The sequence below is a fragment of the Myotis lucifugus genome, unplaced genomic scaffold, assembly GCF_000147115.1.
Source record: "Myotis lucifugus unplaced genomic scaffold, Myoluc2.0 scaffold_49, whole genome shotgun sequence".
NCBI lineage: Eukaryota > Metazoa > Chordata > Mammalia > Chiroptera > Vespertilionidae > Myotis > Myotis lucifugus.
Genome location: NW_005871097.1, coordinates 1,841,157 through 1,859,360, shown reverse-complemented (window position 1 = coordinate 1,859,360; position 18,204 = coordinate 1,841,157). Strand labels below are relative to the sequence as shown.

At 45.2% G+C, this 18,204-nt stretch overlaps 1 protein-coding gene across 1 annotated transcript; it reads right to left on the bottom strand.

The window, feature by feature from the left end:
- Positions 1-391: 391 nt before the first annotated feature.
- RS1 (retinoschisin 1) lies at positions 392-16,850 on the bottom strand. The gene is made up of 6 exons (XM_023753739.1): positions 16,796-16,850; positions 15,369-15,394; positions 14,460-14,565; positions 5,181-5,322; positions 2,553-2,748; positions 392-544 (listed from the first exon to the last, which is right to left on the bottom strand). Exons 1-6 carry the CDS (start codon positions 16,848-16,850, stop codon positions 392-394), a joined length of 678 nt encoding a protein of 225 aa, XP_023609507.1.
- Between the last annotated feature and the right edge of the window lie 1,354 nt (positions 16,851-18,204).

Genomic DNA, 18,204 nt, shown 5'->3' with positions numbered 1-18,204 from the left:
TCCTGTTTTGAATAAAGCAAAAGAAATTTCAAATGATCAGGGCTGCTTTGTGTTCCCTTGGGACTCCACCTTTCACAGTGTTGCTGTGACAAAACAAAACAAAAAAATAGCAGCCAATTACCCCTGCTACTTAAGCTCTTGTATGAAAATTGTTTCTAGAGACATTTTCTTTGTTCTTATTTTCTTTGGCCCTGAGTGGGGAATGTTTATTTTTCTTTCCTTTTTTTTCTCACTTAAATTGGAAACTATATCTTAAAAAGTGGAAAGAAAGAAACATTCTCTGCATTGAAAAGAACTTGTAAAATGCCACCTTGCTTGTCACAGGGGTGTGTCAGGGTCTCCGTGGGCCACTCTGCACCCCCCAACCCTGCAGGCGCCCGGCTCGCAGGTGTCAGGCACACTTGCTGGCACATTCCAGCAGCTCCATCCGGATGGCAATGCGGACGTGCCAGCCCAGCGGGATCAGCCGGATGAAGCGGGAAATGATGGGCGGCCGCAGCAGGTTCTGGACTGTGGAAGTTCTGTCCGAGTTTCCATAGAAGACCTAAAGAAAGGGGTGAAATCCTGTCTCCATCACAGCCAGGGAGGGAAAAGGAAGACTGATTCCTGTCTGGAGCTGGCCCCAATTTGTAACTGGAAAGTCTCAGAAAGTGCTGAAAGTACAGAGAATTTGCAGATGCCCCACAAAATCTGATCTTGACTGGTTGTTAGCACCTATTCGCTCCAGACCTCTCTGAGTCTGGAGACATCTAGAACTGCACTGTCCAGTATGGTAGCCAGTAGCTACATGTGGCTCTTTAAATTTAAAGGACTTCAAATTAGATAGCAATTCACTTCGTCGATCATAGCACCCAGGCGCAACTCAAGTGCTCAATAGCTGATATGGTTAGTGGAGGTCATATTGGACAGTGCAGATATTAACATTTCCATCATCTCACAGAGTTCGTTTGGATGGCGCTTATTTTAAAAATTGCCTCTTGATTTTGCGTTTTAATTCTTTGCATTTTGACAGGAATTTTGAAAAGGCCCACATCACACAAGAGGAATGTTCCCATGTTCCAAAGGTATCCAAAGTGGGACTCAAGTAAAAGCTTGTGAGCTGGCTCTGCAGTCGTGAGTCATGAGCTAAAGCTTAATGGTGTGTCTCTACATCGATACAAATAGCAAGGACTTTCTACACTTGGGAATGTTTTTTTAAAAGAAAAAAACAAACTAGAAGGAAGATTTGCAAGGAGGAGGGCAGTGCCCAGAGAATAGAGATAAAGGGTTTGTTTTGTGGTTTTCAGGATATAATATGGCATGATGCGGTGGGTGAAGCATAAAAGGTGCAGTGGATGTTTGGCTGTATTTCCAAAGAAATTATTCTTTTCAATCTTTCCAGAGTCATAGTGTTCTGCCCGATGTCACCAGAACATTTCATTCCCTTCTGGTGTTATCTTCAGAAAAAAATTGACCTCATCCATCCACAAAACAAGAAGGACCTCATATGCATTATCTTACCCTTCTTCCCAATAATAATGCCCCACATCCCCTTATCTACCCTATTTGCCCTTGAACCTATTCAAGGCAGCAGCCAGGTGCAGAGGGAGGATGGAACAGGCTCTTCCAGATTGCACAAGTACCCAACGGGCACTTTGCAAAGAACCTCAAGGCCTTCAGAAGCACAGTGCTTGAAAAGAATTCCCAAATCTTTTTGAAAAGCCAATAAGAACAAAATTGGAACAAAATGTCCAAGTATCAAGCTGGTTTTACCTATTATGTTCAAACTCCTTAAAATCTCAACCCATGAATGTTCTTGCTATACAAATTGGCATCAGAGAGTACAAAGCCTTCTGATTTCAGCTGCACATGTCTATTTAATGTGGTTAAATGTCCAAATTAACTGGGAGAAGTCCTCACAGGCAAAAGGGCAGTTAGTATTTCCAAATAGCTAGTAAATTTTTAGTTTCTCATAAATATACATTATAGATAGATAGATAGATAGATAGATATAGGTAGAGATAGATAGGTAGATAGATAGACTTGTGTTCAGTCTATGATGAACAAGAGTTGGGTCTTGGTGCTCAGTGGTTAGTGGCATATAGAAGTTTAAGGGCCTCTTTGTCTGCATAGCTGGAGTCGTTTTAAACATTACTGTAGTTTAGTGGCTAACTTGCTGGGTTGTCCAGAGCTTCCCAGCTGTAGGTCTCAATCAGTAGTAAGGAGGAGCCATATCTACATCAATGGAACAGGACCTACCTGCATCAGTAATGGATCATGTCAGACCTATGCAGCAAAGTGTTAAACAATCCAATGAGTTTGGAATAGCCCAGATAGTTGGCTTTGATTATTCAAGCAACTATATGATGGTATGAGAATTCAAAGATTTCTTCTGCATGCAAGAGTGACACTAATTTGCAGACAATCTACTAGGCACCAGGGTTATAACAAGAAAGACACCTGCCTTGGGGTCAGTGCTCTGACAGAGGGCGGCGACGGGAACACAGGAAGACAGCAAAGAAGAGAGTCCCAGAGAGTGTGCGCTAAGGTGATCTGGGGTAGGCCTGACTTACCCGGTTGTTTCCGGTCTGGTCCTTATAGTAAATCCAGTTCAGGCTCTCATCGGTCCTGTACTGCACACTGTATTTGGTCATCCACTCATCGATGTCACAGCGACCCTGGGTGAGGATCCCTGAAATCACCTTGACCTCCTTCAGATCTATCTGTAACCACTGGCTGCTGTCCTGGAACTTGGAGAGCCAGGCACACCTGCCAGGGACACACAGAATCAGCAGGAGCTTTCCCTGTGAGTGCCTCCAAAGAGCCTGGAAACATTGACTTTTGAGGAGATGCCTGAAGAGCCCCCTCTCCTGCTAAGCTTGGGTTGAGCTACAATCTGTGAAGCACCCAGAGGCTTGTCTCTAAGACGTGCCCAGCCTCTGTGACATCCTCTTTCTCCTTGCACCTCTACCACCCAAGTAAAAATTGTCAGATTCAACTAATTTGTCAAAGAAATGCCTTCAAATGGAGCTGAAATTATCTTTGGGGCGTGGTTGAGCATGTCTTTCTTCAATGCATGGTTATTGCACCCATCAGCCCTCTTCCCTTTTCATTAGTCTCTCCCGATGTTTCTTTCACCATGAATCTTTTGTTTTTCTTTAATACCACTCATCACTCCCTTCATACATATCTGCATCTCCTTCGTGTGCTGTCATGCGTGGCTTTTAGGGAGTGTCTATGATGTGCAGAACAGTGAGATGAGTGGCTTTGGGAGGGCTTTTGACAGTTACAAGCTAACCAACCTTGAGGAACTGATTTGTTTTTTTAGCTTTATCCCTCATAAATTGTGGAAACCTATAGCTCCCCCATTTTTTATTGCGTATTAATTAGCTTCTCAGAACTCAGTCCTTGGTTGCTTTCTCTTCTAATTCCAGACTTGCTCCTCAGGTGGCTCTGACTTTCTACTTCCACCCCAAACCTTTTCTAAATTCCAAATCCTGAGAACCAATTGCTAGCTAGTCAACCTCTCCCGGATGCCAGAGCATCTCAAATGAAACAAGTCCAAAAGTGAGTTATGAATTATCCCCACCCGAACCCCTCCTTCAGTGCTACACATCTCTCTGAATGCAACCCCTGTCTTTCCAGGTCTTCATGCCAGCAACCTGAGAGCCATCCTTGACCCCTTCCTTTCTGTCACCTCAAACAGCCAATCCATCTATCGGCTCCATCTCCAAGTGTTTGTCAGTCATATACTTCTCTCCATTTCACTGCCACCACACTAGCCCTCAATTGTGGCCTGGACTGCCACCATAGCTTCATTAGTCTCCCTGGATTACCCTTGTCCCCAAACTACACAGCTCTCCCTACAGGAGCCAGAAGATTTTTTTTATTTTCTTTTTTAAAATATATTTTTATTTCAGAGAGGAAGGGAGATGGAGAGATAGAAACATCAATGATGAGAGAGAACCATTGATCAGCCACCTCCCACACGCCCCACACTGGAGATCAAGCCTGCAGCCCAGGCATGTGCCCTGACCGAGAATCGAACCATGACCTCCTGGTTCATAGTTCGATGCTCAACCATTGAGCCACACTGGCCAGGCAGAAGATTTTTTTTTCTTAACACAAATCTGATTGTGATACTCCCCAACTTCAAATTTCTCTGAGTCTGCTAATTGTCTCCCAATAGCCTCTTCCCCTCTCCCTTTGGTAATAGAACCCCTGAATTTTATCTGGGCAAATGGCCACCAAACAAAGATCACATTTCTTAGTATTTCTTGAAGCTAGGTGGGGCCATCAGACTAAATTTTGGTCAATGGGATATGGGCAGAAGTGGCCAATAGGGTTGTCTGAATCCTTAAAGGAAAAGTGTGTGTGCTCTGCTCTCCTTTTCTCTCTATTGACTAGAATGTGGATGTGACAGTGGGAGCTAGAGGAGCTAGCTTCCAAGATGGGAAGCTTCATGTTAAGGATGACAGAACAACAAGGTAGAAAGAATCTGGACCCCTGATAGCACCCAGATGCCATAAGAACCTTAGACCGCCTAATGAAACTTTTAGATGAGCAGGAGACACACCTCTACACTAAGTCTCTGTACTTTGGGGTTCTTTGTTACAGCAGCACAAACCTGCATTCTAACTAATGCACATTCAGGATCCTCCCATTATCCCTAAAGTGAGGACCACACTCTTTAGCATGATTTAAAAGGACCTGCGTGATCTGATTTCTGTCTGCCTCTCCAACTTTGCCTTGCCTGTGCTCTAACCTTGCTGGCCTTCTTTGCAGTCCCTATCCATGCCCTTAAGTGGTCTTTACTGATGGCCTTTATACCTGCTGTATCCTGTGCCCACCCCCTCACCTGGCCAACTATAAGTCACAGGTTAAATATATTTTCCTTAGAAAGCTCTTCCCTAGGGCTTCAAATGGACCAGGTGTTTCTCTTCTGTCTCCTCCACAGCACTCATCACACTTCCTAAGTGATCACTTGTGTGATTATGTGCTTAGAATCCCTCTCCCCCTCTAAACTGTGTGCTTCTTAAAGGCCAGGACCTCATCCACCTTGTTCAGTGCTCTATCCACAGTCTGTGGCATTCAATCAATGTTTGTTGAATAACTAAATGCATTTTGTTTCACTCATTTATTACAGAGACCTACTTTTTCAAATCACATAAAAAATCAGTTGAGCTGCCAGCCCTGCTTACCCAAAACCTTGACTGTTGAGCCGGGCCTTGTTGGCAGTCCACGACGAATACCAGCCCATGTACTGCTCCGGGTTGGAGCAGGTGATCTGGTCTGGTGTAACCTCTCCTGACTCGAAACCCAGGGGTTTATGATAGGGGCATTCTGGGAAAGGAAAAACAATGCCCATCAAAACATTCAGATTGCATCACAATACTCAACAAACAGACCGAAATGACAAATCAGACCATCCCATCTGAAGATGAAGTAAAGGAATTGCTATAGAGATTCAGGACATTCGTAAAAGCATGGCAGTGGTTGGGAGTAGTTTTGAGAAATACTTCACCTCCTTCACAAACATACAGACCTAAAAACCAAGAGGTTTGCAGCGAAATGTCATACTTAAATGCCATACTCTTTATTTTCCTCATTAATACATCAGCCATCCTGTCTGATGACATCAGGGTCCCTAATTATCCTTGGGCAGCATATGATGGCCATTATAAGGAAAAAAACAATGGTGAGAGGCAGGAAGGCAATTATATATTGAGACTGAGTTCCCCCTTGTAAATTGCAGTTGTCTCACTAGTCTAATGGAGGGAAAAAAGGTGAAATGTGCTTGAGTGAATTTCACATAAAGAACAGTAGGAAGGAACTGCTTTTCTCAAATAAGAATAGCCAAAGCACGTTCTTATATGTTAATTATCTGCTGTTTCTCATGTATTTTCCTCTCACATTTAGTGTTGGTTTACCTGGTCAGAGATTGCCAATTGCCATCCAAGTATCCATTCTCCCCTTCTTTTTCACTAAAGAACCTTAATTTTGTTGGGGACAGCAATGTAGCCAGCTACAAAAATAATCTTTCTCAGCCTTTCTTGCAGTTAGAAGTCATGTGATACAATTTCTGACCATTGAGATATAAAAGGATGTTTGCTGGGGATTTCTGGTAAGGTTTTGCTTGCCCCTTCTTTCTAACTGGTGCCTAGAAGCAAGACTTAATGGCTGGTGCAACAGTAGCCATCTTGCACCATGGGGTAAGTCCAAGAGAATGGCAGAGACCTCAGCCCTGTTATCCTTAAGCAAATCCCTACCCCTAGTCTTTTTACCATGTCAGTCAAAACAAAGCTAATTCAATAACCCACTATTTAGTGGGCCTCTTATTTATAACCAAACCCAGTTTCTACCGAATTCCTATCTATATATATAAAAGGCTAAGCAACCACCTGACCAGCTGGTAGGTATGATGCACACTGACCACCAGGGGGCAGATGCTCAATGCAAGAGCTGCCAAGCTGCAGTGACTTGACAGTGGCGGTTCTTGGGTGATGCACCCCAGAACCAGAGAGAAGGGAGCCCAATTCCTTGCAGGGCTGTGCGATTCCACCTTTGACCATGGGTTATGTTGTTGCTGGGGTGCTATCAGCCCCAAATCTGGATTACTGCACACTTGCATTTGCGTTCCACACCCTCTACAACAGCAACTTTGCAGAGTGCCCTCTCACACTCCCGGACCCTTCAGGGGATGTCGGAGAGCCAGTTTTGGCCTGATCCTCACAGGCCAGGCCAAGGGACCCCAACTGCTGGAGGGACCCCACTCACTCTGCAGATGCCCTTTGAGCCCCGGTGCCACCCCAGGTGCGGCAGACCAGGGAGGGACCACGGGAGGCTGGCTCCAGTGGGAGGTTGGCTCCAGGGCATGTCCAGCCCATCTTGCCCAGTCCTGCCCAGCAGGCCACCTTCTAATTAATTTCCTTTCAATGTGCACGAATCCATGTACCAGGTCACTAGTAGGAAATAAATAAGCTTATGCAAATACATTCTCCTAGTTTTCTGATTGTGAGTGATAAACTTCAGTAAGGTAAATCAAATTATTTTTCCATGTGTAAGTTTGGGTTCATATTGAAGAGCTGAATATATTTCCTGGGGCATCATCATCTTACATAGTAAATGAGAGCTGAGTTCTTTCTAGAGAATAATTTTCAGAAGTCAGTGAAACTGAATGAAGCATGAAAAAGCTTGATTGCCATCCTGAGGCTCCAGAATATCTTCAGCCCTGCCTCCAGAGGCTGTAGACAACAGAACAGCTTTAAGCCCCTGGGGGTGGGGGATGGGGGTAAGAGCCTTTCTACCCAATGCACCAAAAAATAAGTCCAACTCCCACCAGTAGCTGCAGCTCAGTGGGGCTGGGGGTGAAGGTATAGTATTTGTAGTTGATCAAGTACCCAAGGCTTCAGGGGCCTATTAAAATGTCAATTCCTGGGAGAGGGAACAGGAACACTTTATGGGCTACACGCTCATGCCTTGTGTGTCCAAATCATCAAGGGATCTTCTTAAGAATGCAGTTTCCAGGATTTCACTCCCAGAGTGGCCAATTTTTAACAAGCACACTATCAAAGTGCACTGTGGAAGCCTTAGCCTACCATAGAAGGCATTTTGTTGGCTGGTGGATTCATGGGCCTAGTGCCCATGGCCTTGAGGGCTCCTCCACCTCCTCCACCCGCCTCCAACCAGGAAGACAAACTTGGGCCACCAGATAGAGGGACAAGGCTCCAGTGTTAGAAAGCTGGCTTTCAGTTGGGCCTTTGTGGTTACTTAAATTCTAACTGTGGATATCTCTAACTCCCCTGTATCCAGAAGAAACCTCCCTTTTCTTACTCCAGGGCCACCAACTTGGAGGGAGGGAGCAGAGGGGAAGGAAAAACCATAGCCACCTCTCCAAGAACTTTATTCTTAGCATTTTTATCTTTCTCTGTTTCCCCTCATATCTTTTGCCATTTCTTCCCAATTCCCCATCTAACAGTTAAGAGTGTGGGCTGTAGACATGCAGGGACCTGGCCAGAGGCAGTGGCCTTGGAGGCCTGTGAAGACTTGTCCAGACATGGATCTTGCCCACATTCTCCAGGGGGAGCAATGATTTCACCATTCCCATGGTTTCAGCAGGCATCTGGGAGCCAAAGCCTGACTCCCAGGCCCTATGAATATTTTCCAGGTGAATAGTTCCATCTGTGTGACCCAAAGATACTTCATATCCATATAGCCCAAACTGAGCCCTTCAGCATGCAAGCCCCAAGCCTGCTGCTGTCCAGTGCTCCTGTCTCAGCCTTTGATGCCTCCAACTACTCAGCTGCTAACCCAGAAACTGGGTGGTTTGGCCCAGGGCACAGAGCAGAGACTCTCTGATGGGTCTCAGCCTGTGATTCACCTGGGGAGTTGCAGAAGTGCTGGTGTTTGGGCCAGACCCCCAGAGAGTCTGATGTCATTGGTCTGGGGCAGGACCTGGGCATGGGGTAAAAGTGCAGGTCATTGTAATGGGCAGCCAAGGTCAAGATTGCCAGTTTAGAGCCAGTGCAACCTGGAATTGAATTCTACTCTCCCTCTGTGAGTTTAGGCAAGCTGCTAATGTCTCTGCTTCAGTTTCCTTGTCTATGAAAGGAACACAACAGTAGAACCAGCCTCCACAAAGTTGCTGTGGGATTATGTGAAATAATGTTTGTAAAGTGTAAAGCCCATAGTGCCTGGCCAAAAAGCAGCAGCTCATATTGGTAGGATGGGATGAAATTGTGAGAATATAGTCATGTCTTCTTGAGTTTGGCGTGTTTGTTTTTCTGATGAAGAGTCTCTAGGGAAGAAATCTAACAGCCCCCTATTCCACACTGTCCTGCTCCCATCATCTCTAAGAAAGAGGCCAGCTTCAGGATGGAATAAGCAATGTGCACATCTCTCTCTCTCTCTCTCTCTCTCTCTCTCTCTCTCTCTCTCTCTCTGTGTGTGTGTGTGTGTGTGTGTGTGTGTGTGTGTGTGTGTGTGTGTGACTTGAGAAAGAAGCCTGTTGGCAACATAGCATCTCCCAGGCTTATAGATTTGGAAGGTCTAGGCCTCAAAAGGAATCAGCTGATTTTCCCAGAGGAGGAAATGGCCAGGAGCTCTGGGCTTTGATTCTTGCTAAGTTAGGTCAGGTCGTGGGGGCTCATGGTAAGGGCCTGAGCTTAGCCTGGAAATGCTGCCTCTGATGAGGCTGGACCAGGGATGGGGCCTGGGAGCCCTGAGCTCTGGACAGCTTCAGGAAACTTGGAAAGGTCCCCAGGACTGAGTTTGGTTCAGAGGGGAAGCTGTTGACCTTGGAGTGGGGCTGTGGGCCGGGCAGAGAGCCTACTACTTAGCCTGGACCCAGGCAGCCCTTGCAAGCCCGTGGTATGGGTTCATGTAGTCCAAAGGGGAGAGAAAGGACCTTCTAGAATCCTTTCTTTAGATTCTTCGCAGGCCATGACAAGAGGGGACTCAAACTAGGATTATCTGAACTTGGTAAAATAGAAAATGTAACATTCCTTGTGCTCTTTGTGCTGTGGAGTGAACTGTAGTACAGTTTCTTTATTATTTTTCCTGACTCCTCCTTTGCCCTCCTCCTCCTCCTTCCATAGTCCTGGCTGAGCTGCCTTCAGGTCCTCCTGCAGGCCTGAAGGCCTTCCTTTGAGGCTGTTCCCTCTGCCTATGACATTCCTACCCTCTTTTTCCCCCTTCACCTCTACTCATCCTTCAGATCTCTGCCCACCATGAGGTAGGTAAAGGATTCTAGGTACTCCCAGGCACTCTACACCTGTCACTTGTCCCTCTTCCTGTGATTATTTAATCGTCAGCAGCCCAGTTGGTCTTTCTCACCATTCTGTCCTCTGAGCCCTGCAGAATGCCTGCACATGTAGGTACTGCATAGATATTGATCAGATGGATGGATGAAGGATGGATGGATGAACAAACATCATCATCCCCCTCTTGGGTGGCCACTGGGAATAAGCAGAGAAAATTGCAGAAACAGGAAGCAGTGAGCTCAGGGAGAAAGTAGAAATTAACTGACCCAGAAGTCCCAGTGGCCTATGTCTATACTAATTTTACTCTTAAGGAGAAACCCGAATCGTTTGTGGCACAAATGGCTCTTATGAGCACTGATGTGATACTTAGATGGATAAAGGCATAGTCACATTGTGCTGCTAATCCAGACTATGGATATGTAGCATACTAGCTTTTCTTATTGAGTAGATAATTTCTCAATCTGTAGGCATTCAGGCCAGACATGCTTATAAAAGATGTTCACCTAAAGGGACACAAAGAGAGCTGAGGGACATTCTTGTCAAGAAAGATGTGAATATTATTATGCATGGGTATTAGATTTGAATATTTCTGACAATGTAGTAGAATATAAAAGAATATTTACAGAAGAATAGAATATAAATTTGAATATAATATAGAAATATAGAATCTGGAATACATGTAAAGCATTGAGTCATTGGATTTCTTATACTTTGACACCTTCCCTACGCTATTCCTGCATCTCAGAGTGCCCAGGTAATCTTGACTCAATGGTGGAAAAGACAGACCTTTGAGTATCTTTAATAGTGTTAAGATGAAGATTAGGAGGCCACAATGCACCTAGCCTTCTGCTCTATGGGTGGGGCCCCTGGGCAGTAAGAACCAGTGTGCATCTGGGAGCTCCATTTTGGCAGCTATGAATGACATTCCTGTCCTCCTGTGCTTTATAGGCTCTTCTTCCTCCCTAAATTGGAGTGTGCAGAAAGCCTTGAATCATAGAGGCCAGAGACTCCAACATCATTACCGAAGTTCTAATAAGGATCTGAGGCACTGATGGGCAACTGACTTCTGGAAGCTTGTAGTCCTGCTGCCCTGAAACATGACTTTCATGGAAAAGCTAATTAACACCAATGAATCAAGCATTTAACACCAAGGTTGTGTGTTTTCTTTCTTGGAAATATCTGTGTTGTTATAAAAACCAAAAGAAAACAAACAAAAACAGCGGGGAAAGAATAGGTAAGCTAAAGAATTTCTGATTTCAGAACTTCCAGTTCATGACTGTGTAGGGGAGATAGCTTTAGGGACCGGTTGTCTTCACATTCCTCAAACACAAGGCCCTCCTCAGCTTCACAGTTGATTAGGTCAATGAATCCAACCTGCATAAATAATCTCTTTTCAATTTCTTCTTAGAAAGAACTTCCTCGGAATGGAATTCCAGTAGCCTCCTGTCTCTAGTGAAGAGAACATTTGTTTTCACAAATGGTAAACTCCTCCAGGATGGAGACAATGCCTTCATTTTTGTCTCCCCATCAGTATCTGGCACATAATAGGCACATGATAAAAGGGGGCGGATTATTAATGAGGGTGCATCAGTATTGACTGGGCAGATCATACCAACACATAATGGCTGCAGGAGCTCTGGTCCAATGGGAGAAGCCCACTGAGCTAAACAGCACATACTGCTTTCCTCACTATAGGGACCCCACTGTTCCCTTTTAAGACTTAGTAAATAGGAAAACGGAGGCAGTAAAAGCCATTGTAGACTCCTTCCTTCTCTCCCCCACAATTTGCTATTTTAATGCAAATTTAATGAAATAATGAAGAGAAGCTCACAGGCACACACACAAACCTGTCTCTCCCGGAGCTATTATTAGGCGATTATGTAAAGTGGATGACGTTACAGGCGCTCTGTAACCCTGGAGAGGGGTGGCAAGGACAGTTTCATTCCAAAGAGGCTCTGAGCCTGGAAAGGACTGAGCATTGCAAATATTTGCGGGCCACCTCAGCCTCTGAAAGCCAGAGTGTGAGCTCTTAGAAGGCAGGAAGAAAAGGAGCTCCAATTTGCCAAGTACAGCATAAAGTGCTGTAATGCCTCATCCGAGTTATTCCTCATAACAACTTCTTGGAGCAGGGGCCCACAAACTATGGACCTTTGGCCAAATATTGTGCACTGCATGTTTTGTAAATAAAGTTTTATTGGCACACAGCCATGCACATGCATTTACATGTTGTCTATGGATGCTTTGTGAGCAACAATGGCAGAATTGAGGAGTTGAGAAGGCACGACGACCCACAAAGCCGTAAATACTTATTGTCTGGTCCTTTATAGACAAAGTTTGCTGGCCCCTGCCTAAGAGGAAGGTAGGCAGTCACATTAGTCAGGAAAGGTCATGTTATGCTGCAAAACAAACCGTCCAGAAATTTCAGAGGGTTAATACAACAAAGATTTATTTTTCACTCAGGTGACTGAGTCATTGTGGGTGGGCAGGGGTTCTGCTCCACAGAATTTCCTGGGCACCCAGGCTGAGGGACAAGCCATTTTCTCAAGCAGGAAGATGGAGAGCTGGAGAGTTGAGGACCAGCGACCCTTAAATGCCTCATTTTGGAAGGACACTGCTCACTTGGGCGGGAAGTGCTAATATGAAGGCACTGATTGTGGGGAGGGGGTGGGGGAGCTGGAATGTGGGGAAGTACATTGCTGTTTGGTCAGCAATGGCTATCTAGGCACAGTAGCATTGATACCATTGTAATTAACTAGTTATTAATAACTGGAGGCCCAGTGCATGACATTCGTGCACTGAGGGGGTGGGGGGTCCCTCAGCCCGGCCTGTGCCCTCTCACAATCTGGGACCCCCTGAGAGGTTTTTAGCACTGCCACAGAGGCGAGAGAGGCTCCAGACACCGCTGCTGCATTCACCAGCTGTGAGCCCGGCTTCTGGCTGAGAGGTGCTCCCCCTATGGGAGCGCACTAACCACCAAGGGACAGCTTCTGCATTGAGCGTCTGCCCCCTGGTGGTCAATGTGCATCATAGCAACCGATCGTTCTGCTGTTTGGTCAATTTGCATATTAGCCTTTTGTTATATAGGATTAGAGGCCTGGTGCACGAAAATTCATGCACTGGGGGGGGGTTCCCTCAGCCCGGCCTGCCTCTTCTCACAGTCCAGGAGCCTTCAGGGAATGTCCTACTGATGGCTTAGGCCTGCTCCCTCTGTGGGAGGCAACCAAGCCGATCAGGTGAAGGCGCTACCCCCATCACCCCGCCGCTGCTGCTGCCTCTGGCCTCCCTCTGCAGGAGGTGACTGGGCTGATCAGGGGAAGGTGCTGCCCCCATCACCCTGCTGCTGCCGCCATTGCTGGCTGCAGGCCCTCCTCAGCCCTCGCAGCCGCCATGGCTTTGTCTGGAAGGATGTCCGGAAGATGCATGGTCCATCTGGTCTAATTAGCACATTACCCTTTTATTAGTATAGATAGGAAAGGAATAAAGGGAAGGCCAGATATTATAGGCATGTCATTTGGGCAGCTTCACCAGGAAGCTGCAAGTTTACACTCCCCAAGGATCCAACAAAGAGAAGATAGATGCATGCCCACTAAAGTTGGAGGGCCTAGTGAAGGTGCTTGCTGTCAATCACACCTGGGGATAGAGTTGGTCAGCCAGAATGGGTGTGGCTACTGCAAGGGCATGAAGATTTGGGATACATAATCTCCTAAACAAATAAGTTCCCCCTCTTGGCTCTCTTGGGATTCCTGTGACTCTGGGCTTGTGAGGCTCTTTTGCTCCTGCTTCCCTGCATTTGCCCACATGGCCCACAACCATGGGACCCCACACAAAATGGACTAATGGATTGTAAGTCCATTACTGAACTGGACTCTGCTCCAACGTGGAAAGGAAATTCTGGACACTGGCTCTGATTTTTGCTCTACTGAAACCCCAGCTAAACTTCTTCTATGACTGGACTAAGGGAAATTGGACTTTGGAAAGGGGTATAATTCCATGGAAATAAAGTTTTCTACCATATCTCATCCTCCCGTGGGGCCCTCTAGAAATGCTCCTTCCAGAGGTACCCCAAGAATCCCACTCCCACTAACAACAGGGGAAGATGAAACATATTTTTCTCCTATAAAAGTGTTGCCTCCGCTTGATAGAAATAGGGCAAAGTGGGAGTCCCAGAGTTAATAAGTGACACAGCCAGGACTCCAACTCTAATCTTTCTGGCTCAAAAGCCTAAGCTGTTCTTAAAACTCCCTGCCACCTACCATTAATTTAATTTCAATTAATTATCCATTAATCTCTTTCAAAGGGTTCCATCTTTAAGAAGGACATCAGATCAGTTTAGTGCAGTGGTTCTCAACCTGTAGGTCGTGACCCCTTTGGTGGTCAAACGACCCTTTCACAGGGGTCACCTAAGACCATCCTGCATATCAGATATTTACATTACGATTCATAACAGTAGCAATATTACAGTTATGAAGTAGCAACGAAAATAATTTTATGGTTCGGTCACAACATGAGGAACTGTATTTAAAGGGCCAGAAGGTTGAGAACCACTGGTTTAGTGGATCAGTGGCCATGTGACATTTGAAGCTCAGAGGCCAATTAGAGAAAACTGAGAGTGTGGCATTCAGGGGTTTAATTCAGCTGGGTTGAAAGAAAGGAGAAACAGGATGTTCCCAAGGACAACCCAACGGTCTGGTGCCCCAAGGAGAGGGGATACTCACTCACCTGGTATGCAGTCTAAGGAGTTGGTGCCCGCAGACCACAAGGTATTGGCACCTCCTTGGCAATCACACTTGCACACTTTGTGATACCAGGGGTCCTCGCCCTCATCCTGTGGGAAGCCAGAGAGGCAGAGTGTCAGAAAAGTCAGGGTCAAAGGTAACTGTGGTCAGCACTACTGGAAAAGCTTGTGTTCAAAAACCGTGCTCATCATTACTGTTGTCTACAGCTGCTTTCACACTGCAACAGCACAACTGAACCATTCATCCAGCCTTAATGCACACAGTTGCCACTCATCTGTGAGTCTAGATCAGTGGTCGGCAAACTCATTAGTCAACAGAGCCAAATATCAACAGTACAACGATTGAAATTTCTTTTGAGAGCCAAATTTTTTAAACTTAAACTATATAGGAAGGTACATTGTTATTAACTTAATTAGGGTACTCCTAAGGCTTAGGAAGAGCCTCACTCAAGGGGCCAAAGAGCCGCATGTGGCTCGCGAGCCGCAGTTTGCCGACCACTGGTCTAGATAAACAAGTTTCTGCACTGTTGGTGACCAGTTAATAATCTCACAGACACACTCATGTAAGGGGCAACGTTCACCCCATTATAGTTGTCTTCAAGGGTTTGGGGTGACCCAATCCAAGGTCAGGCTCCTTACATCCCCTGGATGTCCGTTTTGGGGATCCAATTTTAAAAGGTACTGGATTCAAAATTACACCATCTGAATTAAGACATGGTTTATTTGCATTCTCTCAATGAAACATGGAACTTGCTCAGATAAAATGTGCTATTGCCATAACCAGAAAAAAAAATCTTTAAAAGTACATTGAAAGAATTCATACCTCTATGCATTATTTTTGGCTAGGAAAAGCCTCAAAAACAGTAAATCCCAGCCTTCTTAGTGTAACATACCTCAGTAGATGATAATCCCAGCGTGGCTGAGCAAGAGGACGAGAGGAAAAATCAAGTTAAAAAAAAAAGAAATTCAACAAAATGATACATTGCATGGAAAAGTGAAATGAAGTCACATATAAGTTAAAGCCCCTTCTTAAACTGATTGTTTAAAGCTGTACTATTCAATGCCCTAGCCCAGTGATGGCGAACCTATGACACGCATGTCAGAGGTGACATGCGAATTCATTTTTTTTGGTTGATTTTTCTTTGTTAAATGGCATTTAAATATATAAAAATAAATATCAAAAATATAAGTCTTTGTTTTACTATGGTTGCAAATATCAAAAATTTCTATATGTGACACGGCACCAGAGTTAAGTTAGGGTTTTTCAAAATGCTGACACGCCGAGCTCAAAAGGTTCGCCATCACTGCCCTAGCCATTGGTTCTGGTGGCTATTTGACTTGAACTTAACTAACATTAATAAAATTAAAAATTAAATTCCTCAGTCACACTGGCCACATTTCGAGTGCTTACCGGACTGGCCACGTGTCATTAGTGGCTACTGCGCTGGACAGCACAAGTACAAAGCACTTCCATCGCCGCAGAAGATTCCATTATACAGCACTTGTTTAAAGCGCCGAAGCGCCACTTCTCATTTTCAACAAAACAAACACCTTCATTTCTTTTCTGATTATAAAAGCAACACATGCCTATATATATAAATCTCAAACAAAACCTGAGTGTAGACAGCAGGAAATAAAAGTCCCTCCTTAACCACTTTCCTATCTAAAAATCAGATCTGATTACCCCCAAATGCTTTCAGATTGTTTACAGAGTAAAGGAATGGTCTCATCTTTTTCATCACAATTATAAAACTCCTCTTCAAGTTGTGCCTCTATTTAAATACTACATATTTACCCTTTCCACAAACGCCTTTTGCGTGTCCACTGTGGGACTGGCACTGTGCCAGGTGCCTTCTAAAATGGAAGCCTCACTCTCTGCCCACAGGGGCTTGAGAACCCAGGAGAAGACCACCTACAGGATGATGCACATGGTGAATGGTCTACCAGGTTATGCATGGGCTGCAGTGTGAGTCAAAGGAGCATATCTTTTTTTAAAATATATTTTTATTGATTTCAGAGAGAAAGAGAGAGGGAGAGAACGGGAAAGAAACATCAATGATGAAAGAGAATCATTGATCAGCTGCCTTCCACACGCCCCACACTGGGGCTTGAGCCCATAACCTGGGCATGTGCCTTGACCGGGAATTGAACTGTGAATTCCTGGTTCGTAGGTCAATGCTCAACCACTGAGCCACTCCAGCTGGGGCATATCTTTTAGCCTGGGCAGATTCAGGACCACCCCTTACCTGCATCACCAAACTGCTATCTCTCCTGGGCCCTCGTCCTCTCGTTATTCATTCCTAGAGACTCTTTGGCCTACCTGCTATGGGCAGAACTGGCCCTCTCAGGTAGCAATGAAGGTTAGGGAGTACCATCTTGGCAGGAGGCCAAGCCCTGTGCTGGCAAAGAAAATCACCAATGACTTCTTGCTTTCACATTCGATGGACTCTTTTCAACACTGAGCTTATGTCTTCGTGGTACAATGTTGGGTGCTGTCAGTCCCTCCCATCGTCCTACAGCTTCTGGCACCATTCTGAATAATCCTCCTCAGTCTCTCTTGAGAGCTTTGCTTCCTCCCCGCCTCCATCAATGTTGCTAAATCCAAGATTCCAACACTTGCATTGAATGGCTTACTGGACATCTCCATGTAAATTTCTCTTCCTATGTAGAACTGGCTACAACCAAGTGTTGGCAAGGTCATGGAGCAACCTGAACTCTCATATGGTGCCAACAGGGTATAAGTTGGTCTAACCTCTTTGAAAAAGGGCTTGGTAATTTGTACCAAGGCTGGTCATATATGTGCCCTATGAACCAGCAATTCCACTCCCAAGTATTTACCCACCAGAAATACATATATATGTTCTCCAACAAGCAAAAACATGTACTAGATTATTCACAGCAGCAGTATTTATAATAACTCCAAACTGGAAACACTTATATACCCATCAAGAGTAGAATGGATACCTGTGGTAGATTCACACAGTGGAACACTGTACTGCAATGAAAGGGATGATCTACACACAATATGCTGCATCTCACAATGTTGAGTGTAAAGCCAGGTGCTAAAGTGAACATACCATATGAATCCATTTAGCATGCACAAAAACAGGCCAAAGTAATCCATGTCACTAGACATAGGGTCCTGGTCACACTTGGGGTAGGGAGTGGCATGTAGGAAGCCCAGAAAGGGTGTCTGGTAATGTTCTGTTTCTTGATCTGAGTGCTAGTTACTTGGGTGTGTCTCATGGTAAAAATTCATTGAGTTGTACACTTACCTGGACTCCTTTATATGTCTATTGTACTTAAATAAATGTATGTAGGTTATATATTTAAAAAGTTTTTTAAAAAACCAAACTCATTATCTCTTTCCTCAGATTGTTCTTTATTTCTTAGCCTACTGAATGGCTCCACCATCTACCTATTACCCCATTCAGAAGCCTGGGACTCCTCTAGTCACCTCTTTTTTCTAACCACTCACACCCAGTGTCTACTAGGGGACTTCTTTCCTCTCCACCCCGTTACTTCCCCTTTCAGACTCTTCCCTCTCTCCCCTGGATTCTCTCCTTGCTAAAAAGATACTTTGCATCATAACCAGTTTGGCTCAGTGGATAGAGCGTTGGCCTGCGGACTGAAAGGTCCCAGGTTCGATTCCGGTCAAGGGCATGTACCTTGGTTGTGGGCACATCCCCAGTAGGGGGTGTGCAGGAGGCAGCTGATCGATGTTTCTCT

Excerpts from the sequence above, each read along its gene's own strand:
- RS1 (XM_023753739.1), bottom strand. The coding sequence starts at position 16,850 with ATGGTACTCCCTAACCTTCATTGCTACCTGAGAGGGCCAGTTCTGCCC. Across the intron at positions 15,395-16,795 it reads GCCAGTTCTGCCCATAGCAG|CCACGCTGGGATTATCATCT; the intron begins GTAGGCCAAAGA and ends CCTCTTGCTCAG. Across the intron at positions 5,323-14,459 it reads CTCCTTAGACTGCATACCAG|AATGCCCCTATCATAAACCC; the intron begins GTGAGTGAGTAT and ends TTCCTTTCCCAG.